Consider the following 26,603-nt stretch of genomic DNA (forward strand, 5'->3'; position numbering starts at 1 on the left):
GGACGGTTTCTGGCTTAGGACCCCTTTGTTCAACCCCACACCAGATCTATGTTTGTGAACACAGGCACTACCTGAGATGATAGTGTAACACTACCCTGTTCCCCACATTTTTTTTGCTTTTCTTTAGGAAATAATTAAGTCCTATCATAGGCACTTTTAACCTGTTATAAGGTAATGAAGCAAACAAAATCCTTAGCAAAAGTTACTGAGATGAACTGAAGAAATAATATGCTAAATAAAACGGATATTGGGTGGGTCAGTATCCCTAGTTGGTGAAAGACCCCTTTCCTCCACATTACCCGACACCCCCCCCCCAAACTCAAGGTCATTCTGGAGCTCTCCGCGAGAAAGAATGGGGTCTCAGGGGAGCCTGGCCTTCTGGACACCAGTCTTGGTGACAGGTGTGCCAGCAGAGGTCTGGACTCCTCCAGCCTGGGAGAAAACAGCTCAGAGCAAGGCCAGCACATCCACAGGGCAAGGTCAGTCTCAGGAGGGAGCCTTTCACACCAGCCCTGGCCAAGTCTAAGGCGCGAGGAGAGATCGTAAGCAGAGGTGCTGGAGAAGGAAACAGGGTGCCGCTATCCAAGTGCATCAGGCCAGCCTGACGGAGAGCTGGTGGCCGGCCAACACAGCTGAGCAGTCAAGGTGGACCAGCCGAGTCGCCGCCTGACACGCTGGGGCAGCCAAGGGAGAGAAACAGGGTCACAGCTTCAGCGGCCTCTCCTGTAGGCGCCTCTTGGCTGGTTCAGACAAATTAAAAAAACAAAAACAAAAAGGGGGAGCAGGCGAGGTGGAGCAGGGAGGTAGGAAGCACAGCTCCCTGGTAGGGGCCAGAGCTGCAGTGTGGCCTGCAGGGACACAATAGAAGGCCTCTGGGAATCTCAAACACTGAGTTTTGCTGCCTGGCACGTGGACAGAGGTTCAGCAGAGACCCAGGTCTTGTGATTTTTCAGGCAGAACAAACACACACATTAAAACACAGCCTGTTTCCCGTAGGCAGGTGTACTAACATGAGAACCGCATCAGGACACGGTTTCCTGCCTTTGGGCTCTTACTTTTCGATCTGCAAACTCATCTCTCCTAAGAGAAGAGTTTTATTTGTTTTTGAAGTTCCCACAGACCAAACAACAAAAACAGAATCTACAGTTAGAGATTGGACCTGCTACCGATACCAATACGATTTTATTGGAATATGGAATGTAAACAGATGTTCCAAACAAACAATCTAACCTTATAAAAATGTATGGCATTATTAAATAGCTAACTAAAGAAAGCTGAAGGTGTGATGTAATTGGTGGTAGACACCGCTAGCTCGAGCCCAGGTGTGTGGCATCCCCACAGCCCCAGCTGGGACTCCAAAGGGCAGCAGGGGTGAGGGGACTGACCGCCTGCAAACCATGTTGCTGATGGGTCCCCACAATTAAGCCTGCCCTAAAAGAGAAGGAGGAAAAAAAGAAAACCCAACAGCAGCTAGCTTCCTTTGCTCATGTGCAGGATAGCACAATGGGCAAAAAGCAACACTTGCTCCAACCGCTCCATGTCTTCCCCCAAGCTCCTTGCATATTCCTTCCCTCTAGTTGCTTGGGTTACTGAGTGGCCTGGTCTCCACAACTACAATGCCTGCATGTGAAGAAGACCACTCTTTTTCATCAAATCCACCAATATTTAACACCTCAGAGCTTAAGAAGGCGCGACCCTGATGATAGCAGAAAATCATTTTCTCTCATGGGGATAAAAAAAAGAGGGGGAACTCGGCGGCAGAGGAGTACATGGCTTCCACCCAGTAAGTCGTTTTTTCTGGAATAAACTCTTCGTAGGACCTTTCTTGCCCGTCCTGACCGGCCTGAAGACTGACTGTCCAGCTTGTATTACAGTTCTGAACAGAAAAGCCTGCTCCACAGAAGTGCACTATGACTGGTGCATGGGGCTGTGTGGAAAAGGCGAGTTTTCCACAAGGCTGAAAACAAACAAAAGCCCCCTCCCCCCAACAAACAAAAACAAGAACCCCCCCAAAGAAAGCAACCAGATTTGTTGGGTGAATCATTGAAGGTTACAGTGTGAGCTCTGGGTCACACCCTTAGCATCCAGCATAAAGCTGCTGGACCTGTTTGCGCAGCCAAGGTCTAAGGTGGTGCCCTCCCCCCGCCCCCCAACAGAGAACTCTTTTGTGAAAGTGACTGCAGTCTGTTCCCAAGTGAATCCACCCTTCGAGGGAAACTGTGAGGATGAGGTACAGCTCCAAGAGCGCTCATGTCATTAAAAAAACAAAACACAAAACATGAATTTTAAAAAGAGCTTAAAAAAAAAAGAAAAGAAATACTGTCACTTTTTTAATATCTCCTTTTTGTAAATGAGGCTGGTGTGTCAGTTTAGAGTGCTGACGCTTTGCTAAAACATGAGCCTGAATCTCGCCCGAGGAAACCCAGACCACTGTGGAATAGATAGGAAGTCAGATATTCAGAGCTTGTTGACCGAATGGGTAAATTCAACAGTGTCGCCTGTTAAATAAAGGTAAATGTACAACAACTCCGAGTCTCTCATCTCCCATGCATTCCAAGGGGAGCGGAGGTTCCCGCAGATCCTGAACTATGTGCACCGGCACGCTGCCCCTGCCAGGGGCAGCTCCCTGCAGACTAGTACTGGGGAGTTTCTTTCTTGCTTGCTTTTTGACTTTTAGGTCTTTATTCTCTTCTTTGCATTTAGAAGGAACGATTAGGATTTCTTTGTATCACACTGTAGTTCTCCTTCATGGTTTGTGTTTTGGTTGGTTGGTTTATTGGCAAGCATCAATGCCGCATTACCCAGCGCTCCCTGTCTTCATCGTGCCGCCGAGAGACCACTAGAGAGCACGGCGTTGTCTGCGCCTGGCTGTGACTGCTCCTTCACCACAGGGTCTGCAAGAGAACAAAAACGGGGCAGAGGTCAGCCAAGCCAGGGCTGCTGGCCAGGACACCCCCTCCTCTTCCACCCATCAGGAGAGAGGGACCGATGTGGACCGTAGGGGAAGAGCCAGGGTCAATAAGGCAGGAGGGAAAAAAAGCACAATGGTTGCCCGAGATCTTAGGTTCTCTAAGAATCAGACGCTAGAAAGTGACCAGGGGATAGGCCTTAAACGTCCGAGAATGCCAATTCCACTGCAAAGAGCGGCACAGAAACCCTGCTTCTCCCTCTTCAAAACCTCCACTGATTCTCTATGAATCCAACATTACATTCAAGGCCAAATTCAGCATAAGCAATAGTAACTGCTTTAGGGAAGACACTACACAAAAGGGTATTAAGCAACAGTCATTAAGAAACAAAACAAAGAAACCTTCTGACTGAAGTGTGATGTATAAGCACAGCACTGACACAGACGACGACAAAACCACACACCGGCTTTCGTTATGTCTAACACAAAGGGTCAAAACTGCTTTCCGTGGCAGAAGCTACACACCTAAGTTGCACCTGACTAAAGTCATGAAGGTGGAAGGGAAAAGCCTTCTAAACCTGCTGTCTACATATGGTTATGGGCGGGCAGAGGGTCAGTGACAGCAAAGGACACTCTCTAAGGTAGACTGACCTAACGGCTGCGACAAGGGACCAAAACGTGCCAACGCCAGTGAGAACAGTCCAGGACCTGGCGGCGACTAGTTCTGCGGTCAGAGCCGCCTCAGCAGCGATGGAAGGTAACAACGAGGAGGAGCCAGCGAGGAAACCCTAATCTCTCAGGAGAAGAGGAGAGGGAAAGACTGCATGGTGCTCAAGCAACAAACTAAAGGGTAAACATTTAATCTTGATGGAGAGTAAATGGAGTTAAGTCCGTTACATCTGCTATCCTCCACTTCCCTCAAGGCCTGAGCGGTGTCAGCTCACTTTGCTGTAAACCTTACTGGACACACACTGTGTCAGTGGCACGAGGGGTCAGCATGCAGAACCACCCGCAGCCACAAGAACAGAACAGGATGAGGCACACGTGGTGAGGCACTTAGGATCTGAGTGAGGTCCTTCCATTTGTGTCTGTTGGAAATTTCTCTTACGGATTAATTTCCTTCTTTAGAAATCCCCTAGCACGACTACCTAGTACTTAAAAAAAAAATCATTTTATTGGGGGCTCGTACAACTCTTATCACAATCCATATATACATCGTTTTAAGCACATTTGTTGCCATCACCATTCTCAAAATGTTTGCTTTCTACTTGATATCAGCTCATTTCTCCCCTCCCTCATGAACCCTTGATAATTTATTTTGTCATATCTTCACTGTCCGACGTCTCCCTTCACCCACTTTTTGTTGTCTATCCCCCAGGGAGGAAGTTATATGTAGATCCTTGTAATCAGTTCCTACTTTCCACCCCACCTTCCCTGCACCCTCCAGGTATCACCACTGTCACCAATGGTACTGAAGGGATCATCCGTCCTGGATTCCCTGTATTTCCAGCTCTTATCTGTACCAGTGTACATCCTCTGGTCTAGCCAGACTTGTAAAGTAGAATTGGGATAATGATAGTGGGGGGAGGAAGCATTTAAGAACTAGAGGAAAGTTGTATGTTTCATTGTTGCTACCCTGCACCCTGACTAGCTCGTCTCCTCCCCACGACCCTTCTGTAAGGGGGTGTCCAGTTGCCTACAGATGGGTTTTGGGTCTCTGCTCTGCACCCCCATCATTCAAAATGATATGAACGCCTGATACCTGATCCCTTTGACACCTTGTGGTCACATAGCCTGGTGTGTTTCTTCCATGTGGGCTTTTTTGCTTCTGAGCCAGATGGTCGCTTGTTTACCTTCAAGCCTCTAAGACCCCAGGCGCTATAGCTTTTGATAGCCAGGCACCATCAGCTTTCTTCACCACATTTGCTTACGCACACATTTGTTTTCAGCAATCATATCGGGAAGGTGGGCACCCACTGATATGATTTTTTGTTCTACTACCTATTACTTTTAATTGCAGCCTCAACGGCGTAGTGGTTATAAGTGCAGCTGCTAACCATAAGGTCAGCAGTTCAAAACTACCAGCTGCTCGAGAGAGGTCTGGGCTTTCTACTCCTGTAAACATTTATAGTCCTGGAAACCCACAGGGTATTTCTACCCTGTCTTAAAGTGTCGCTATGAGTTGGCTTCACTCAAGGGCATAGTTTGGTGTTACTCTTAGTTACTTGCTTTTGGGAGGTGAGAAAAACCCTCTGATTAGCCGCACACATGTACAGGCTAGAGAACAGACACCAGACAGGTGTGATCCCTTCACCCAGGGCCACAGACAGGACTCGGGCCCAGGAAACTGAGGAGGCCAAATTCTAAGGATAATTCAATGGAAACTTGCAGGACTCTCCAGCCAGGCCTCACCAATGAAGGGCAGAAGACATCCCCTCTAACAAGCAAGGTGCTCTGACAGTAGCGCTCGAGACTCACAGAAGTAAGGGTGCTCCATGGCCTCTTTGGCAGTCAGTCGCTGTTGATGGTCGTATCGCAGAAGCTTGTCCAGAAGGTCTAGGGCCTCTGGGCTGACCAGGTGTCTGTTCTCACTATGGATAAAGTTTTCCCAGCGTTTCCGAGAGTGTCTGAAGAGAAGAGCAAAGCATCATATTCTGAGACTAAGACCCATCAGAACGCTGATCGCTCTGGGCTGCATCAAGCAGGATAACAAGAGTATCCTGATGACAAGCTGACTGACCTAGGGGCTTAATCTCACACTTATCGCCCACCCCCTCCCCCCAACCAATCACAGCATTAACTAAAACTCTTACCATCTGGCTTAGAAACTGTAGGGGTTCCCGAGATTACCCACAGACGTTTCAGTCAATTCTGGGCAAGGCCTGGAAGCTCTGCGATAATTTTTATTGGTTACTAGATTTTTGGAAAGAGCTCTCTATCCTCAGAAACCCGAAGGTTCCATAAAACATCGCTTGACAATGGCCAAGTACTCTTCACACCTCTGTACTTGCACACCTTCCCTTCTTCACACGACCACTTGACTGTAAGTCAAAAGGCATTGCTACTGGAATTCCAGTTCACACTCGCCCGCCCGGGCATATTAGACACAAATGTGTTTAAGCCTGGCTCTGGACCAGTGGGTGGCCCCAGACAAGTTCTCAGTCATACTCGTTTTAGTTTCATTAAGATGCCACGAGAGAGGTGGGGGGGGGGGGAGAAATCAAAACAATAAAAACTCTTTGTAACACAGGGAAACAAAATGATTTTGAGGTCAGGGCTATCCTTGAAACTTTAACAAAACTCGAATCGCTTCAGTAATTTTCCCAAGTCACTGAAGCTTTGCAACAAGTTTACATGTAGAAATGCTGCCCTACATGATGTAACAGTTTTAAATGGATTTTAAACAAAGAAGGTCAACCTGGATAAATGAAGAGCCTGTGGCTGAAGCCCAGTCCTGGGTGGGGGCGCCCCACCCCACAGTATTAGCTCCTGAAGTTGGGGAGCTCACGTGGCCCAGCATTTTCGGTGTAAGGTGGACACCTTGGTACCAGTGGGCTTTCAGCTCGGTGGGTGTGAACGGTAGGAGGAAGATCAGCTAGTTCAAAGAGCCGATTTTTCCATCAGCCTTTCAGGAATGATCAAAGCTAGAGCCAACCATTTTATAGAAGGAATCCTAACGGGGTGAGGATCAATGACCCAGAGAGCAAGGTCCAACCCAAACCGTCACTTCAGTTGGGTTCTGGTGGGCCAGTGGAATTCAAGGCAGAGGTCAGCTCCGAAGGCTATGGTGGCTGTTTTCCTGCGACTCCAAAGGGTTCATGTGGGTAGACTGGTGAACATGAAGACTGACAGACTGATGGACACAGGGGCAGCTTACTATGAAGACATTTGGACAAACTTATAACTGCCCGGAACGTTGTGCTGAGGAGTATTTCGCTAACATACTCACTCCCCCCCTCTTTGAGGGGAACCTAGCTGTCCTGTGAGTTTTCTTTTTCTTTTTTTAATCATTTTATTAGGGGCTCATACGACTCTTTTTTTAAAAAAAACCATTTTATTAGGGCTCATCCAACTCTTATCACAATCCATACACACATAAATTGTGTAAAGCGCATTTGTACATTCATTGCCCTCATCATTCTCAAAACATTTTCTCTCCACTTAAACCCCCAGCATTAGGTCCTCATTTTTCCCCGAGAGTTTTCTTGGGACACCTTCTAAGGAAGGTGATTGGAGTTCCTTGGGGATGCCCAAACTGCTGTTTTCAAGCTGTAACTTGAGGGGCATAGAATTCTTTGGGGGAGGGTTAGAAAGATGGACAAACTGCTTTCCTAAGTGTTCAAACCAAGATGGAAGGTATTTTGAGAAACAACAGTTCCACTTTTTGATGTTAATCCAAAAGTGATAAAAATTTCATTCTCCAAGAAACGATTTCAAACACCCTTGTCAAATTCTCCACAATCTGGTAGCACGTTTTTGGCGTCCGTTTGTAGACCATACTGCATACTAAGAAAGCATACAATCGCCGAATCAAAAGAAAGAGTTACCGCTTCCTGGGTTTGCCTTTCAAAGGGGAAAATTCTGTACCAGAAAGCTCTGAGTAACATTGTGAGTTAACAGTTTTCAATTTTCTATTGATAAATAGATTCTTTCAGAGAAATTATTAGAAGGCATGTGGAAACATGGAGCATCTCACGGTAAGTTAAACAAAATAAACAGCTCACATGTATTACAAGAAGGCTTTTTCTTTTTTTTTTAAATCATTTTATCAGGGGCTCATACGACTCATCACAATCCATACATACATCAATTGTGTAAAGCACATTTGTACATTCATTGCCCTCATCATTCTCAAAACATTCGCTCTCCACACTCTCCCTCTACCCTCCCAGTATCGCCACTCACACCACTGGTCCTGAAGGGATCATCCGTCCTGGATTCCCTGTATTTCCAGCTCTTATCTGTACCAGTGTACACCCTCTGGTCTAGCCAGACTTGCAAGGTAGAATTCAGATCATGACAGTTGGGGGGGGGGAGGGGGGAGCATTTAGGAACTAGAGGAAAGTTGTATTTTTCATCGCTGCTACATTGCACTCTGTCTGGCTCCTCTCCTCCCCGAGACCCCTCTGCAAGGGGATCTCCAGTGGCCTACTAATGGGCTTTGGGTCTCCACTCCGCACTCCCCCCTCATTCACTATGGTAAGATTGTTTGTTCTGATGATGCCTTACACCTGATCCTGAAGAAGGGTTTTTCAACTCTCGTGATTCGAAAGGGGAAAGAATTTCAAAAAGTGATTTTGGCTAACCTTTGCACTTGTGACCAACAGCAAGTGACAGCCCTCTTACTTACTGTCCCAGGATGTCGTTGAAGTGTGGGTCCAGGTCTATGTGGTACTTCTTCAGATACCCATACAGCTCCTCTGTACCCAGAACCTTGGCAATGCGGACAAGCTGAAACACAGAGCAACCAGACCAAGCCAGTGAGCATGGGGCTCAATTCAGGCCAGGGTCTAGGGCAGGCATGCCCGCCCAAGGACACAGGTTCACAAAATGCCCACATTTCCCGCCTACAAGGACAATAACTTTCTGGAAGATGGCAAATACAGGAGCAACACCATCCAGGACTAAAATCATCTTACTTGACCCCCTCACAGTTGTTACTTTGTAAGCAGGGCACAGAAAGCATTAGCCTGATCTGTCTCCCTGGGGCCTGAGAGCCACCATTACAATTTGTGAAGTACTTTACCTTGAAGAAAAGCTGAAGTGCACACAAGGAGTGCTACCCAGTGGCTCAAGGATCTTAATCGCTATCTAAGGATACAATTTTCTTGACATGCACCCCAAAATAATGGGATTTGAGTGGTGTGTGCTCACCTGGTCATAGTTGTCCTGTCCATGGAAGAAGGGTTCCTTTCGGAAGATCATGCTTGCTAACATACAGCCCAAACTCCACATATCCAAGCTATAGTCATACATCTGAGGAAACATGCAGTTTATAGTCAGTCAAGGGCAATAGACACTTCTTTATCCTCATCTACATTTAGCCTTCCCTTGACCTTTGCAGACTTTAGAATTCAAAGCCAAAACAGTTAAAATTAAAGTCTGCTGGAGGAAAAAAAAATCTGATTAACACTGGAGTGGGGTGGAATATGACTGCATTAAACTGACGACGCACCAGCAAACTGAGCCAAGTCACCCGCCAACCTTCGCATCCTACCTGATAGTCCACAAGGAGCTCAGGCCCCTTGAAGTACCTCGAGGCCACCCGGACATTGTACTCCTGCGCGGGATGGTAGAACTCGGCCAGACCCCAATCTATCAGTCGCAACTACAGATATGACAAAGAACACACGTGAAAGGAGTGCTCCCAGATGCCTGCGCATCCGCAGAGCCACATCACACCGATGGAGCTGGCCAGCAATGCACTGGCTAAAACCCCAAGTTTAACAACCGCAGAGGGGTCATTTCCAAAGCACCCAGAACCTGATCTGCTATTAAAAGCAAATTAGACAATGTTATCCTTATTTATCAAGGTTTATCAAGACAGCTCACTCTCTTCTTCCTGCCTCCATAGCTCTTCGCTGTGCACCATATTCTCCCATCATTCATTTTTCACTGTCAGCCTGGAGTGTAAATGACAGGATCAGGGGCACATCCATCCCAGGACAGAAGCCCGGCTCCGGATCCTCATTAACTGAATACCAGCTGATTCATTTATTCACCAATTAGGGATAAGCAGAGTTGGATAAGGATAATAATCAAGTGTGCTTTCAAAGCCAGGCACACTGGTCTGAAGGTCATTAAGAAATGAGGGAGAAACCAGCAGCAGCAAAGTTTTCCCTGGGGTTCTCGAGAGAACCATGTCCAAACAAACAAGTGACTACAGTAGGACTGTCACTTTCCTGGTGCACCTCGCTAAATGCAGAGGAGCCAGCAGCGGCACAGGTCTTCCAAAGCCCCCAGCCACAGCTCGGCATCCATTGCGGGGCACTGGGCAGTGAGGGGGCTGCTCTGAGCTCCCTAACGAGGAGCTTGAGGCCGTCTGGCCCAACAGTACCTTTTTCTGCTGGTGATCTATCATGACATTATGGGGCTTCACATCCCTGTGCATGATCCCCTTGCTGTGGCAGTAATCCAGAGCCTGTGAGGTGAGAGCGCATAGAGAGGAGTGAGTACAGCCTCAATGGTTGCCAACGCATGCCGATTCCTCAGCTTTCTCTGGGTGACGCCCTGACTGAACCCCGCCCCCCCGCCCCCCCCCAAGGGCAGCTTACTGTAAAAAAGAGAAAACACGCTTCAGAAGGCCCCCACTGCTCTCTCTGTTTGTGAATGCCAGCAGCTCCACCAGAGGCCACCAGGGAGCACCAAGGCCAGGAGGCCCATTTAAGGAAACGGCTGATGCCCTTGTCGCCCGGTGCAATTTATCTGCTACCTGGAGTTATAAAGCACATTCATTTGATGTGCTTCAAACCAGATCTGGGACCAGCCCTGGAGTCACAGTGGATAGTGTGTTCACAGCATGTGTTAAATGCAAGTGGACACGAAGAACGACACTCTCACAGGCCTCTCAACATGGCGCACGTTTCAGAGAAAACTGATATGCAGGTAGATTCTTCAACGTGGGAGCCCACGCTTTTTAAGTACGTGTACAGAGGGATTACCACAACCTAGTTTGAGAACATTCCCACCACCCTAAAACATCCCCTTGAGCTCATGGCTGGTTGTCAATCCCCACTCCCCCAACAGCCCCCCCAACCACTGGCCCGTTGCTATCAATGTTCTTTTCTGATACTCAGATAAATGCAATCATACAACAGATAGTACTACTCTGGCCTTTTTCACGAAGCATGCTCTAGGGCATCATCCGTGTTGCCTTTTTCCTTGCTCTGGGGTATTTCATTGCATGGATTCATCAGTCAATGGACATTTGGGTTGTTTCCAGTTTGGGGCCATTATGAATGATGCGGCTGTGAAAATCTACTTGTGTACAAGTCTTCAAGGGTCCACGTGCTGTCAGTTCAGATTACTAAAGGTAGAAATGCTGGGTTGTATGCTCAGTTTCATCTTTCTTTTTTCTTTTTTTTTCTTTTCTGAGTAGTCAAGTCTGGTTTAATGAAGCCGATGACCAAATCATGATTCTAAATAAGCCTGCATGGTCCAGACCAAGGTCATTATAACTCAGCGTCTTTTCCTGTCAGTAATCTTCTGGCTGCCGGGCCCCCAGTTTGCCATTTGATTATTTTCATTTCCTCAGATTCTCATCACTCCTTACTTCGTCCCCAGGGAGTGCCCTTGGTGTTGCATGTGTAGGCAGAGGGGTGCAGAGCTGCTGCAGGTGCCCTCGGGAGCGGGAGGACGAGAAAAGGCTCATAGCAAGTAGCAGGAGGAGCTGGGACTGGGGAGGGGCCCTGGTATCTTGGGAGGGTGGACAGAACTCCAGGTCTAGCGCTCTTCACTGAAGATTGGATTCACCTGCTGGGTGACGCGGATGAAGGTAGTTCTCCGGCTCAACTCCTTCAGCTTAGCTGCTCCCACATAGGTACAGGTTGAGCGGACTCCTCCAAGGATGTCTCGGACGGTATACTCCACTCCCCTTTAAAGGGGACCTCCACTGTCTTGCCCTCTGAGGCCCTGTATTCGGCCACACCCCCTGCGTACTTCTTCATGGCCAGTTCAGAACTCATTCCATAGAAAAGCTTGTATTTCTTGCCATTCCTCTCGATGAGCTCGCCACCTGACTCGGTGTGCCCTGCCAGCATGCCGCCCAGCATCACAAAGTCAGCCCCGGCCCCAAAAGCCTTGGCCACATTTCCAGGACAGCTGCAGCCGCCATCTGAAATGATGTGGCCTTTGAGGCCATGAGCAGCATCGGCACACTCCATCACTGCACTGAGCTGCGGATACCCCACTCCTGTTTTCTTCCGGGTGGTACACACAGAACCTGGCCCGATGCCCACTTTGATGATGTCAGCCCGAGAGGATCAGTTCTTCCACCATCTCTCCTGTTACCACGTTCCCTGCCATGATGGTGTGTTGGGGGAAGCGCTTCCGCACGTCCTTCACAAATTCAACGAAGTGTTCTGAGTAGCCGTTTGCCACGTCCAGGCAGATATGTTTCACCTGGGGGACAGCACCCAGGATCTGTTCCAGCTGCTCCAAGTCGGAGGAGCCTGTGCCCGAACTGGCAGCCAGATGCTCAAGACAGTCAGGATTCTGAATAGCAAACTCTTCCCACTGCTCGAGGCTGTAGTGCTTATGGATGGCAGTGAAGAGGGAGAACTTGCAAAGAATTTTGGCCATCTCAAAGGTGCCCACAGTGTCCATATTGGCTGCAATGATGGGAACCCCTGTGTACATCTGTTTTGAATTCCGAAATTCAAAGGATCTTGTGAGATCCACCTCACTTCGAGACTTTAGGGTGCTGCTCTTGGGCCTCAGTAGGACATCCTTGAAGTCCAGTTTCACATCGTTGTCGATGTGAGGCATGGTGAGGGTCTCAGGATAGCGATGAGTCTGAGGGCTGGAAGGTAGGAAATGTCAGGAGGCAACGGCACCAGTCTCCCCCTGCGCCTCCAGTTTCATCTTTCATGGCCACTGTGACATTTTAAAGTTCCACTAGTGACCTAAGGGGGTTCCAGTCTCTCCATAGTCTCACCAACACTTGTCACTGTTCATCTTTTGGATCAGCCACCTTAGTGAAGTATGCCATGGTACCTCACTATCGTTTGCTTTGTATTTTTCTCTTAATGACTGATGATGGTGAGAATCTTTTCATTTGCATATTCTTGGAAGAAATCTTGATTCAAATCATTTGGTCATATTTTTGTGTTGTCAAATTAAAAAATAAAGAATATAAAAATCTCCCTTTCCTAACCTGATCATTATTTTCTTAAGTTTCTAAGTTAGAATCCTTTGCTTGACTCAAAAGTCCTCCGAGACCCGTGACTTGCTCCTGAAACAATAATGATCCAACCAAAAGCCATTGCCATGAGCGATTCACACTCAGTTATGCTTCAGGCAGAGCAGACCTGCTCCAAAGGGTTTGCAAGGCAAGAGTCTCCCCGGAGCCAACGACGGCCACCTCTTGAACCAATGTGCTGCTGGGGCGCCTTGATAAGGACAGCAGCCCCACTCGCATGACAATTACGCTGTGCGTGGCCCTGAGGTTGGAGAATTCCTGACTGTGGGGAGCTGGTCTGTACACTAGAGAATCGGTAGAATTCCTGGCCTCTACTCAATAGGTGCTAGCAGCACCTCTCTAATTGTGACAACCAAAACTGGTTCAAGACACTGCCAATTTCCCCAGGGGGAGGCGCGAAGAGAAGAGAAGATCTGACCCAGTGGAGCACCACAGACAAGTAAGGGCTTATGTAGAAAATGACCAGACAAGGGAGAGTGTGATTCCTAGGATCAGCATTCCCCGATCCCCTTTATAGGATGGTCAAAAGCACGCACAACTGGTAAAAGGTAGAGACCACTGAGAAGAGGGGCAATGGGGAGAGGGCGCTAGAGAGCTGCCCGGGTGTCACAATAGTTTCAGCTAGCCGGGTCTAGAACTTCTTCAAATGAGAGAAATAGCATACATTTGCCTATCAGTATGGTAGCCACTAATCACACTGGAAATGTGGCTAGTGTAACCACGAAAGAGAATTTTTATCTTACTTAATTTCAGTAGCCTCCCTAGGGTGACAGCTACTCTCTTCTGCAGAGTCCAGCCACACACCATCAGGGTAAAGATGTCATACATGTAAAGCCCGAATACTGTACCCTGAAGACTGGTTCCATCTCAATGTGTAATTTTTTATTTGGAAAGTCAATGACAACAATCATTTTCGTCCAGTGGCCCTGTGGTAGTGCCTTCTGCAACCAGGACTCCCAAAGTTCGAATTCTCCAAACACATCTTAGTTTAAATGACATTAAATTTACTCTTCCCACTCCCTTTCAAGTAGAAAAATCTAGCACTGGTCTTTGATTTGTTCTTTTTTCCATCCCTTTTCTTTGCCCCCAAGGAGTAAACTAATTAGGACCCAAGGAGTAAACTAATTAGGACCACAATACCGGGGCCATGAAAATTACCTGAACAAATGCAGTGAGGTAATTAATTCTTTTGCCAAGTTCACTGGTCAGACTCCCTGTGGAGTTACTGACATGCTTTTCAATTTGTTGGGGAAAATGATTTCAGTTAAAAAATCTGGCACCATTCTTGACCATAAGCACGGAGCCCACTTTCCAAGTTTCATCTGGAAAGTCTACACCTTATTTGGCAGAAGGAACTATGTCCTGACTGCCAATCTGCCCCTCTAGAAAGCAGGAAGGACACTGGGCGGTGAAGGCCACACGACTGCCCAGCCTTTCGAGACCTGTACTGCTGGGGTATCTGTATTTGGCCTAAAGATTGTGAAAGATAAGAAATTTTTACCCTGAGTGCTGGCTAAAACCTCAGTTTTACTTAAGAATAATCCATCGTTAAGTCTGGACAGCAGCTCTCCCGGAGAGAATGGATTCTCCAAGTAGGAGCCCAGCCAGCACGGCACAGCAGTCAGTCAGTCATGGGCCCGAGCCCTGCCATTCTAGTCTGAGGGGACAGGGAAAAGGTGGGGAAATTCAGACTCCCGATTCTTTGTCCTTTTCTTCTTACTGGCAAACAGAAGACCCATTAGACAGAAGGGTGGAACCCTAAACCCACTGCCTTGGTCCTCTCTAACGGCAAGTGCTTATATAAGCGCTTGAAAGAAAATACATGCATTTCAGAGCTGGTTCCTCAAATCCCCATTCATAAAGCCCTGTCTTATTCAACTGGGTATTTCATTCAACCAATGAAATGATTCCATCAAAACTCCACCTTTTAGTTTTCTTCAATATCTTCATCTTTTTTTTTTTAACTTGAGGTTTTTAATCTGAGGTCCCTAACATTTCAAGTAAAATATTGTAGGTCTACACATGTACTTTAGAGGAGTCTGTATCTTTCCCCAAACTCTCAGGGCTGCATTACTCTAAAAGCGACCCATTGCTGGTCCCTTGCATTTTACAGACTTGTTTTGAAATGCTCTACTGCAGTTATTTAGTGCCACCAAGTAGATTTGGATACTTTCAGCAGATCGGGGAAGAAAAGATCATCCCTCCATCAATTAGCAATGCTTCAAACTTTTATCCCGTTTGGGATTAGTACATCTCCTAGAATGTTCACAGGAAGCCTGTCACCTCTGTATGCACACCCCTCCGCAATGTGACCTTGAAGTGGAGCCCTCTGAGCCCAAAGCATGACCACATGACCTGCTCCAGCCAGTAAGACAGCAGAATACATAAGTAACCACTTATAGCAGTGGGCCGAGACCTGTCTTTCTCCTGCTGCTGGTCAGGGAGGCCAAGGGAAGAAGCCCAGCTGAGCGTGCACGGAACGAGCTCAGCCTGGGCCCTTGTCCCACTTGAGCTGATTTAGGCCAGAAAGAACCACCCAAGGAGCCCATAGAATTGTGTGAAAGAACAAACCATTTAAAAAATGCTATTATGTGTAAGGTGACTTTTTTTTATACAGCAAAAACAAACACTAAGTAGTAATTACACAACCAAGAGAAAAGTCCAGGGCCAAAAGGAGCTGTGGTGGGAGGGAGGGCCCTAGCACCCCTCCCAAGAGTTGTCCCACTGGCAAGCTTCTTGAAGGTGCCACGTTAGAGGTCACCAGACAATAGAAATAATACAGCCTACTCAAGTGTTGGGTCCTGTCTGGCTTCTGTCTTCTCAAAAACTTTCCCTTTCATGAACGGGTACCACAATGTACTGTTTAATGAATGCTACTTACTTTAAGTAGTTCATACATATAAAACCGGATATCAAAGTCTGTCAGGATCTGGTAGAGTTGCTGGAATAGATTACAGGAAACATTAAGTTAATTTAAGTCTCATTGTATCTTGTCATCCTAAATGTGGGCCAATCCCTGCCCATCTATCATTCTTTACATCAACAATAAAAAAAAGAAAAGACATAACTTTCCACTAATTGATTTGACTCAAATGGAAACAAAATTAAAAGATGAGGGCCTGATATTTCAATTGGGGGGAAAGGATAAAAAGAGAAGGAGTTACAAGGGAGAAAAGCATGCAAGACCCTGCCCTTTCAAGGTTGTTCATGGCTCCCCATCGCTCACTTGCTTACTGAGGGAGGTGAACGAGTCTACAGGGTCCACAATACCGAAAAGCCACTGCAGCCCCGCCAGTGCCCCTTAAAGCGCCGAGCTCTGAGTGACGGCAGAGCTCTGGAGGAACCCAACTGGCTGAGGTGTCATGACAGTGGTAAGAAAGGCTGCTTGGTAGAGAAAGGAGAAGAATGAGGGGCTGGAGCATTTGCGCTGGCAAGACTGAAAATCGATTCACTCCCTGCAAACCCGTGTCGGGCTGGGGAATAACAAGAAAGCAAAAAACAGCTCACAGACAAAAAAAGATGGGGAAAGTACAGAATGAATGGCAGTCATCAAGGGAGATGGATGTTATGAGACAGACAGACAACAGGGGCACCAAAAATGATCACAGGCCCAAGTGACATGGAAATGCCTCACTGACAAGCCCCCATCCCAACCCCCTCCAATGTCAATGCCCAAGAAACAAGTATCATTTCTGTATTACGGTTCATTAAAATCATCATAAAATCTTGTCAAAGACAGCATGATTAGCACTGACAAACTCCAAGTCCACCTTGCTCCCCCATCAGGCCAAGTGTTCCAGAAAAGTAATGTACACACCTTTATTACACTGATTTTGCTCCTCTCTTCCAGCAATATAGGGTCTCTCCAAGGAGCATACAAGTGTATACAATGGGCTAGCGTCTGTGTAAAGTGGTAGGAGTAAAACAGCATATTCATATATTTATCCTTTTCTATCTATAAGGATGCTATAGAAGAAACGAGTACAAAGTGGTTTCATACTTATGTGGGCAGGAGCTGGGCAGTTGGGGGCAGTGGACTAAATACATAAGGCTTTTCACTATACCATGTTACACTTTTGACCCATTTAAATATGCTAACTGCAAAAATGTTTATAAGGGCAATGATCAAAATTACTAAGAATCAAACATAGATCAGGACTTTGACTCTTATTTTCCATTTGAGGTTCGAATAATGAATTCATCCATCCAGTTTGGTTAAAATATTTGATTTCATAAGCTGCATGCAGCTGCTAGCTCCAGCAACTGCAGGGCTGGTGGTGCTTGGAAGGCCCAAACATGCCACCACTTTTGCTTGGGAGGGTGGCTGGCTGGGGCTGGGAATCAACTGCCCAGCAGTCAAGCGCCCATGTGACTTGTTCTCCAGGTCCACACAGCAAGGCTGTTCCAAAGTGGGCACTGGGTACCCAAATGTGGAAGATTCCACCTCTGAGTGTCGCTCGGGCTCCCCATAGCAGTGCTAATTGGAACCTTGAATCCATAAAAAGACACGAGAGTGAAAAAGATGGTTGTCCAGGAAACCAGTAGGGGTCACTGGACCATTTGGACTCTGTGGTAGACTTTCCTCTCCTAGTCCGTGGCATCCACACCAAGTACAGACTAATACATCAGCTGTCGAACCCAATTCGTTCCCAATTCGTTCCCAATTCGTGTTTGAGCATTGAAAAGTTTGAGAACGGGACATATTTTTTCCCTTAACAAGTCATGCAGAACCAAATAATTGGTTCTGAGGCTCCAAAAATTACATGTGCAAATTCACTATGGAGGTTTTTAGCCTTCTCGTCTTCAGAATTACCCAAAGTAATAGTAACTTTTCAACCTCTTTGATGGTCTGGGTTCTTTGTTTTGAGGTTAATGATTTCACACCTCTCACTACATCAGCCCCACCCCAATGTTGACAATGTCGACTTAGCCATGTTGTATTCAGCTGCAAACCAGACAAGCCACACCTGATTCAAATTTTGCAATGATTCCTTTAACTCTATGGTGGTTCTCAGTTTTCCGCTTGCTTCACTGCTGGTATCACTAACTTTCTTTGGGCCGTGGTTCTGTATTTTATGCAAATAAAGTGGGGGGAAAAAGCCAATGACAAATGTTTGAACAAGCACTCTATGTTGTCTGAGCTGGAGTGGTGCTCAGGCTAGTGTTACTATCCCTCTGTGTCGCTGGCCTGTGCAGGTTTGTTTAAGTCAGATTTTCGGTTCAACGACAGAGCAACGTTACCAACACCACGCAGATTTTTTTTTTTTTAACCATGCTGTTCCGAGTACTGGAATGTTCGAGCATGGGACAATCAAGGTATCTCTGTAGTGGTGTGAGTATAAGCATGGCATAGAAATAAATATCCGTAGACTACCAAGACAATGTGTCTCATGATTCTACCCGACAACTTCATTCATACAGGTGTATTGTTCCGGAAGTTCCTGGTATCATAGGGAATTTTGGGGGAAAGGAGGCCCAACTATACCTGTGACCTTTTAACCACTTCAGCCAGATTGGCTTTCTCTGGTGCTCACCAGGCTGCTCTCCACGGCAGCCCACAGGAGTCTCCCCACACTGTGACCTCCACAGTGTCCCCACCTAGGATGCCATCTGTAGTCTGAAAAGTCTAACCCATCCCTTTGGGGTTCTTGGAACTCTCACCCCTCCCGGCATTTATTGTTGTCTGTGGGGTTCAGAGAAAGCATCCCTTGTCCAGACACTGGCCGTGAATGACCTGAAGTTCTTGAGGTAATTCTTCCCTCTGTTATAACTTACAGGAGGTTGGCTTCAAGGGCCCATCAGACACCTTGATGCTGTCCCCATTTCCCCCCAGTTAACCCCCAGTAATAGGTAAGTTCTCACCCACCAGAAACTGCTTCACAAGCCCACACCACCTAGAATGCAGAAGACAGCCACCAAGTCCCTGGCCAGGAACGTTTCCTTCTGAGAAACAGGACTTCCAAGAGTCCAGAACAAACCAGAAAAGGAACTTTCTCAAGAAAGCTCCATCCTTTTCCTTTTCTTTAAGGTACCCATGTAGAAAACATTATTAACCAACCAACTGCCAGGTGCTGGCTGGAACTGAGTTTTACTTAGATTTTCAGAAACAGACTGAATAAAAGTCCTATGCTTCCCAGGAGATTTTTTTTTTTACAAAGCAGGGAAGGAAGAGCCACTTGCCAATCCCATCTGGCTCAACGACACCCCCCCCTCCCCCCAACCCAAACCCAAGAGGAATGTCTCTGAAAATCAGCTCTACTCTGGGGCCACTCTGAAAGGCAGCAAGGTGAAGAACTGGAGTCATTGTCTGGGGCTTTTACTTAACCCTGCAATTGAGGAGGCAAATGGCAGAAAATGCACTCTCATCAATGGACTCAGTGGCTTCCTACATCTAAAACCAGCCATCAGAATGGAAGGTCCACAGGGGGCCTCTCTCCTGCTATATATGTATAGACAGGGCTCTTCCAACTCCAGCTGAGGTTCAGCTGCATCATAATCAGACAGGTCCCCATCCCAGTTACTCTCATTCAAGGTTATGAGGAAGTGTCCCTGTAGGTCTAATCACCAGCCATATGCAAAGACCACCAACACAGCAAACCTGGCTGACAGGTGCAACAGGTCAATCTTGGTTCAGAAATCCCAGTGGCAAGGAAAAGAAAAGGAGGCAAGAACCAGGAGGGAGAGGAGAGTAAGCGGCCAAGCAAAAGGCAGGCACCCATGTGAGATGAAGATGCTTAATGCAGTAGTTACTAGCTGCAATCATGGTTAATATACAGATCCGAGACCCAGAAAAAAGAAATCAGGATTCACGGTTTTAGAAATTTACAGTCAGACAACAAATGTTCAGAAATGTATGGTAAGAGAATAAATCTATAATCAAGCAAATCAGTTACTACAAACCACCAGAAAAATTTTACTTAATTTCTTAAAGTGCTCTTACAAAGAAATGATGAGATAATGCCAATAACCTGTAATAACAGCAGACATTGCTTCTCAAGTGAAAGAAATACCATTGGTTTAGTCTGTGAACTCACCCTGTCAACATCAAACTCAGAACAAGTAGGACCTACCATCTCAGCTACCTGTTAGTGCTTCAGAAATCCTCAAAAGATCAGTAAGGGCCTTCTCTGAGGGAGCCTATTCAGAGGCTCTTACCAATCTTCTTAAAACGTCCAAGTGAAATACTGTACTTGAAATACATGTTTATTTTAATTTATACTCTCCCAGAGCCACAGAGAGCTAAGAAGCACACCTGAACAGAAACTTTCTTCTACCTCAAAAAGGTACCTCCACGAGAGATGGTTTTAGAATTGGAGAGTTTGTTCTACCTGCATTTTTCAACCCTCAGAGACTGGTGTTTCCTCGGTTTTGCAGGTCTCAGAGTCACCATGCATCTTTCATTACAGTTTTGGAACAGAAGACGAATATAACTGATGATTTCAAGAGGAAATCAACCAAGCCCAAACCTCTATGATGAAGTGAAGTATCAAAAGGAAAAGTTAGTCAGGCTAGAGAAAGTGGCATGGTGGGCTATGTGTTAGGTTGCTAACAGCAAGGCTAGCAGTTTGAGGCTTTCTACTCCCATAAAGATTTACAATCTCAGAAACTCACAGGGGCAGTTCTACCCTGTCCTCTAGGGTGACCGTGAATCAGAACTGACGCCGCTGCATTGAGCTTTGAGAGAAGATAGGGATAAAATTAACATGCGTGATGTGACACATGCAACATAAAACTCTAGATAAAGACAACACACTATTGCTTCAGGAGGCTCAGTTTAGAGCAGTGGTTCTCAACCTGTGGGTCTCAACCCCTTTGGGTGTTGAATGACCCTTTCACAGGGGTTGCCGATTCATAACAGTAGCAAAGAAAATAATTTTATGGTTGGGGGGAGTGGGTGGCGGTCACCACAACATGAGGAACTGTATTAAAGGGTCACCACATTAGGAAGGTTGAGAACCACTGGTTTAGAGGGATGGGAACACAATATGGTGAATGTGACTGACGTTAAAACAGCCAATTTTTGCCACATATGTATTTACAAATCACATTTAAAAAACAAACACTAATTTCAAACACCAGTGAGCATTAAAAATAATAAAAGACTATGCACCAAGGTCAAAGTAATTGTGGACAAATCCCAAACCAACACCATTTAAATCACGTTCACTGGACAGAGTGCAATCAAATTAGCAATCAACATTAACAAACATGGTTAGATCTCAGGCCACACTCCCCAACACATACCTCTAAAGGACAGGACCAGACAAGAGCGACCAGGGAGACTCTGAGGCAGTATACTGCATGTGAGAGGGCTGTGGTAGCTGGGTGTCCTACCGTCGAGTCAACTCCCGCCCACAACATGCAACAGAGCGGAACTGCCTGATAGGGGTTTCTTGGCCGCACGCTCTATGGAAACAGACCGTCCAGCTTTTCTCCCTCCGACCCACTGGCTTGCATTCCAGCGCTTGTGCCACCAGGGCTCCTAGGCGCACGACTGGTACTGAAGGACTAAGGAAAGCATCCTAGCTGCAGTGCTCAAGGAGTTAGGAGCACAGCTTCATGACCCTGCAGGAGAAGAGGAACTGCAGCTGTGACCACAGAGCAACCACCTGGAAACCTCGGGGCACTACACACGGGACGGAGCACACCACTCGTTCCAATTTTCGGTAGACTTATAATTTCTCAACACAAAGGTTGAGGGAAAAACACACCCACGAGGTTAGAAACTACTAAAATGCGCGCCCTTTTTTTAGCTGTGAAATAGAGCTTGGTGAAGATGGTCACTGGGGTTGTAGAAGCAGACTTAAGGCACAAGAATGACCGATCCAAGGAGACCCGGTGGCACAATGGTCAAGCCCTCAGCTGCTAGCAGGTGGGAGGTTCAGACCGATCAGCCTCTGAGGGAGAACGGGCTGCTGTTATCAAGAGTAACAGTCTTGGAATCCCTGGAGACAGTTCTACTGTGTCCTAAAGGCTCACTCTGAGTCAGTTAACTTGATGGCAGTAGGTTTGGGTACTACGAAGAAAGAATGGAACAGATCAATGAGTTCAGATTTCAATGGAAGAAGTTAGGGAGAAAAATCACCAAACTCAATAAAGTTGAAGGGAAAAATAGCTAAGAAAGGAGCAGAAACAGAACGAAATAAAAAACTAGCAAAAATGTTAATAGCCAAGCAATAAAACTTGAAGCTAGCTCTCTGGGGGGGCAGGGGTGGGGGCGGGGAGGAGGAGACAACGGGGGAGCCAGGAATGTAAAGAAGGGCAGTACTAAAGACACACTCAAGACTAAATCCTAAGAGACCAGCTGTGAACCACTTCTCGCCATTGAAATTCAAAGTATTTCCAACTGGAAGAGGCAAAGTCAGCCAACATGCTTTGTGAGGTTACAACCTGATAACCAACATCAGATAAAGGTCCTACAATAAAAGGAAATTATATATACAGATACAATACCAACTCCATCAATAAAATATAATGAGAAGAATGGCTGCAGGCTTTATCATTGTTGATTTGCCTCTGAGATGGAACCAGTTGAACCAGGTGCAAACTGGTTATCCTCTCTAGAGTGATAACTCAAAACCAGTTTTTAATACACTTAACAATAAATGAAAACACAAAATAAAATTTTCCTAATAAAACATACACAAGACCCAAATAAAAGGCCTAAGAACACCAAGCCATTAAACCGTCTGATTTCCTATTGGAAATGAAGACTTTTTTTTTTTTGGGGGGGGGGGGCATGCTTTGCTGTAACAAAATACCCACCTGATACCTGCCATTTACATGTGCTGGTGGTCCAATGGTTACATGCTTGCCAGCGGTTCGAACCTAGCAGAGGCCCCGACTAGGACAGGAAAGACCTAGTAATTTGCTCTCCTAATGTCCAGTCCAGGAAATCCTCGGAGATAATTCTACTGTCATAGGGTCACTAGGAGTTGCAGTGACTCACACCAAATAACCACAATCGGATTGTTAATGATCTTTTAAGTTGAGTGAAATGACCTAGTTCGGACTTACAAAGGGGGAACCTCCAGTTAAACACAGCAGGTCCAAGACAGCCTATCACTGCTTTTCCCTGAAGCTCCTCTAAGTAACAGTAAAAGGGGTAGGTGGAGTAACTAAAAAAAAAAAACTATGGAAAAAAAAAGAAAAAAGAACTAAGAATGGCAGAGACAACATTGTGAAGCTAAGGCACAGATATCCAGTGGGGTTAACAGGCCTATAAAGTAGAAAACCCTGCCAACAGCGGAGAAGTCCAGAACCAGACAGCTTCAAAGAGAAGGACCTAGGAGTCCTGATTCCAGGAATCCTAGGAGCAGGTAGAGAAACTGGGCCAAGACGGGAGCTGGGTTTAAACCATTACCATAAAAAGAAGAAAGCTGAAAGTCGTGGCACCCTGATCACGCTCATCAACAGGGGGTCACTGTTGCCAAGCTTGTATTCTTAAGACGAAAGCTTAAGAGCATTTCTAAATATGAGCAGATACTCAAGCCATGACATTCAGGAGACGGTCACTGGCAATAGACTCTCTCTCTCTCTCTCTCTCTCTCTCTCACACACACACACACACAACTAACTTGGAAGGAAAGCTAAAGAAACTTAAGGGGGAAAAGCTTACTATTTTCTAAATTTAAAAGAAGAGCCAAGTAAACCATGCTCTTCTTGGCAGCACTAGTCACAACAGCAAGAGGACAGAAACAACCTAGCTGTCCACCAAAGGAGGAGGACAGTCACCATGTGAATACTCACAGCGGAACGCTATACATGGTTAAAGAGTAACAATGACTGCAAAACACCTTACACGGTGGACGAACCCAGAGGACATTACGGTGAGTGACATTACTCAATCACCAGAGGACAGATATTGTCAATGAGACTACCATTAACACAACTCACTGGCTAGAGGGTAGGCAAGCACTAACCTGGGTGAAGAGGGCTCCCTTCACTCACTGTCACTGAGTCATTCCGACGTGTGGTGACCCTATAGGACAGAGTAGAACCGCCTCTGTAACTTTCCAAGGCTAACTTTTTATGGCAGTAGAAAGCCTCATCTTTCCCCCAAGGAGTGGCTGGTGGTATTGAACTTCTGATCTTGCAGTTCCAGGTCGAAGGAGAAGGCAATATAATGAGGTTAGGGAAAAATGATGGAAGTAGGGGAAGGATTAGATTTCTAAGAGTTGAAAGGTAACAGGAATGAATACTGTTATACAGGCAATCCTGAAATAGTGACGATCCAGAAGCTGATGCTTGGACAGAGTCATAGGTGGACCAGGTGTGGAAAGGACAGTGGAGTGAATATATTGGTTTGACAGAGGATGTTTGTCTATGTGTATTATCTTTGCTGCAAATACATCCATGAATGTGGTGGAGCACACAGGGACCAAAAATGCTCACACATTATCAGACATCGTGAAGGAGGTGCTGGGCGGTGTCAGGACCACAGGCTTGGGGACACCAAAGTCAACTGGTATAGCATAGTTCACAAAGACAGTGTTTTAATTCCCCCCCACCCCACCATAGTGAGTATGCCAGGGGTCTTAAAAGCTCGTGAACAGTCATCTAAGGTGCAAGCATTGCTCTTTCCCCACCCAGAGGGTAAGAGTGATGGACACAATGAGATGCCTAGACTATGGAGATGGTGCCTGGCAGCCACTGCCAATTGTTCTGAAAAGGATCACATCAAAAGGTCCTCAACAGAGTAGGTGGAGAGTGTGGAACAGAACTCAAAAGCTCATGAAAGAGACCAGGCTTATTGATCACCCAAAGAAGAATACAACCCTTTAGTCAGTGACCTTTCAGGTCTGGAGTTAAACACCTGTTCTATGTTAGGATAATCAACCATTTAAGACTAGAAGAACAATGTTTACCCCAGGTCCAAGCTCAAGAGGGTTAGGAAAGGAGGCATGGAAACGGGAAGTACTGGGAGGAAAGGGGATAAATGATGTACTGAGGGGATAGAAGTGATGAGTTGAAACAAGGTGTATGCCTTGTTGAATGTAAAACTGATTACCTGCTCTGCAAGCCACCACCTAATTCACAATGAAAAGTTAAAAAAAAAAAAAGTTGAGACTTTGGGGGTGCAGGGAAGCATACTATCCATAAAGAGAAGATATTACATAAAATATAAAAGAACAGGAAGAATGCCATGTTTAAAAGCTCAGAGAACAAAGTGGAGTTCTAAGATAAGGAGAAATATTTGAATGAGTTCCACAAAATGGGAACAAAGAAGAAAGGGAAAAAAAAATAAAATCAAAGAACATTAAAAATATTTTTTCCAAGCTGGAAAGACATGGATTTTCGGATTGAAAAAGCCCAGCAAGGATCCAGAACAAAAGAATGAGCCATATGAAGGCGCATCATTGTGAAACTTCAGAAGGCTATGAAGAGAAAGATCCTACAATCTTCCAGAAGAAATAAAACAGATCACATTGGCTTCTGTAGCAATACTGGCACAGAATCTATTTAAAATTCTGAGATAATTATGAATTCTACAGTCAGCAAATACAATTAAATGACAAGATGAAATCAAGATGTTTTCAGATATGCACAGCCTTAAAACACATTGACTTCCCATGATCTCTTTAAGACAGCCTCTGGAGGATGTCTGCCACCAAACATACCCCTCTGAGGGTTAAGACCCAAGAAGATTTCTCTAGAGAATTACAATTTCTGCCAACCCATCTTCAGTATATTGCTAAATCAACAGAGTAGCTATCAATTTAGGAAACACAAAATGCTAAAGTATAATTTTACAGGCATGAACAGAAAACTGGCAACAATCTGAAAGGTACAGTCATTTAAATGGGTGTTCATTAGGAAATGCCACTAAGACCAGTTTTGCCTGGTTTCTGACGGAATGCACACACATTTAAGCATACTTCTATAAACCTGGGTCATTCTGTGGTGGAGTGAAATTTCTTAATATGGCTCTTCCACCCAAGTCTCTGACCCCCAGCAAATGACTGGGTGGGCCTATGTAAACAGGGCCACACTCTTTGTGGGGATTGGTCAATTTTCATTACCATCTTCCTGCCTGTAAGGAAGAGGCCATCCAAGATCTCTCTGAAGTGGCAGGGGCCGCTGAGACCAGATGTACCAGACACTATGGCACAGAGACCCAGAGGAACAGCACTGAGAGTATGGAACTACGGGACAGAGTAGCCGGCAGGCTGGCTTCCTAGCCCATGGAGGCAGAGGCCAAGAAAGGGACCACTCAGCTGAGAAACTGAGGACAGCAGAGAGACTTGGCTGCTGGCTGAGACGACCATGACTATACCATTACTGTTTGCCAACCCTGACTTGTGGTGACCTACTGACTTCCCTAATAAAAGGCTGTTATTTGTGAGTATCACCTGTGAATTCTGTGTGGCTACTGCAATGAGCTATCGATCCCAGCATAGAGATGGAGTGGCATGGGAGGAACAGTTCGTGTCAGAATAGGCAATAAAGATGGATGGACCACGAAGGCTGGCCTGGCCCGTCTTGTGGCAATAGGGAAGCCAGAGATCAGAATATCCACCTCAGCTCTGTCTGTTGCACATTCATAGTGAAGGTGTGATTAGCTACACTGTGTGTAAATTACTCTAACTGGCTAAGCATTCACATTCCACTCTCTAGAGGTCACCCTTGACGTCATCTGTAAGGCCTCTCAGTAACACATAGAAAAAGAGACACCGTCTTTGTATATATAATAAACGACAGTTAATAAATTTGCTATTTGTACCTTAGAGCAGAGCTTCCAAACTTTTCAGTCTACTACTGCCCCGTGACGAAGGG

General features: G+C 46.1%; 2 protein-coding genes across 2 annotated transcripts in view; both read right to left on the reverse strand.

Moving 5' to 3' along the window:
* Nucleotides 1–2,279: 2,279 nt before the first annotated feature.
* The window catches only part of CSNK2A2 (casein kinase 2 alpha 2), a 38,779-nt gene continuing 14,455 nt past the window's right edge, over nt 2,280–26,603 (reverse strand). The window contains exons 4-10 of the mRNA XM_004704869.2: nt 15,709–15,768; nt 9,966–10,049; nt 9,126–9,236; nt 8,783–8,884; nt 8,259–8,359; nt 5,387–5,535; nt 2,280–2,894 (exon numbers count right to left, since the gene is read on the reverse strand). Coding sequence (XP_004704926.2) covers nt 2,818–2,894; nt 5,387–5,535; nt 8,259–8,359; nt 8,783–8,884; nt 9,126–9,236; nt 9,966–10,049; nt 15,709–15,768 — 684 coding nt within the window. The 3' untranslated portion in view covers nt 2,280–2,817. The remainder of the gene's footprint in view (nt 2,895–5,386; nt 5,536–8,258; nt 8,360–8,782; nt 8,885–9,125; nt 9,237–9,965; nt 10,050–15,708; nt 15,769–26,603) is intronic.
* On the reverse strand, nt 10,677–12,865 carry LOC105978804 (GMP reductase 2-like). The gene is given in 3 exon segments (XM_045293569.1): nt 10,677–11,499; nt 11,502–11,878; nt 11,880–12,865. Coding segments are annotated over 3 exon segments (1,041 nt in total). The 5' UTR covers nt 12,395–12,865; the 3' UTR covers nt 10,677–11,350.

The sequence above is a fragment of the Echinops telfairi genome, unplaced genomic scaffold, assembly GCF_000313985.2.
Source record: "Echinops telfairi isolate 266 unplaced genomic scaffold, ASM31398v2 ScPeMD7_2291;HRSCAF=2852, whole genome shotgun sequence".
NCBI classification, from domain to species: Eukaryota; Metazoa; Chordata; class Mammalia; order Afrosoricida; family Tenrecidae; genus Echinops; species Echinops telfairi.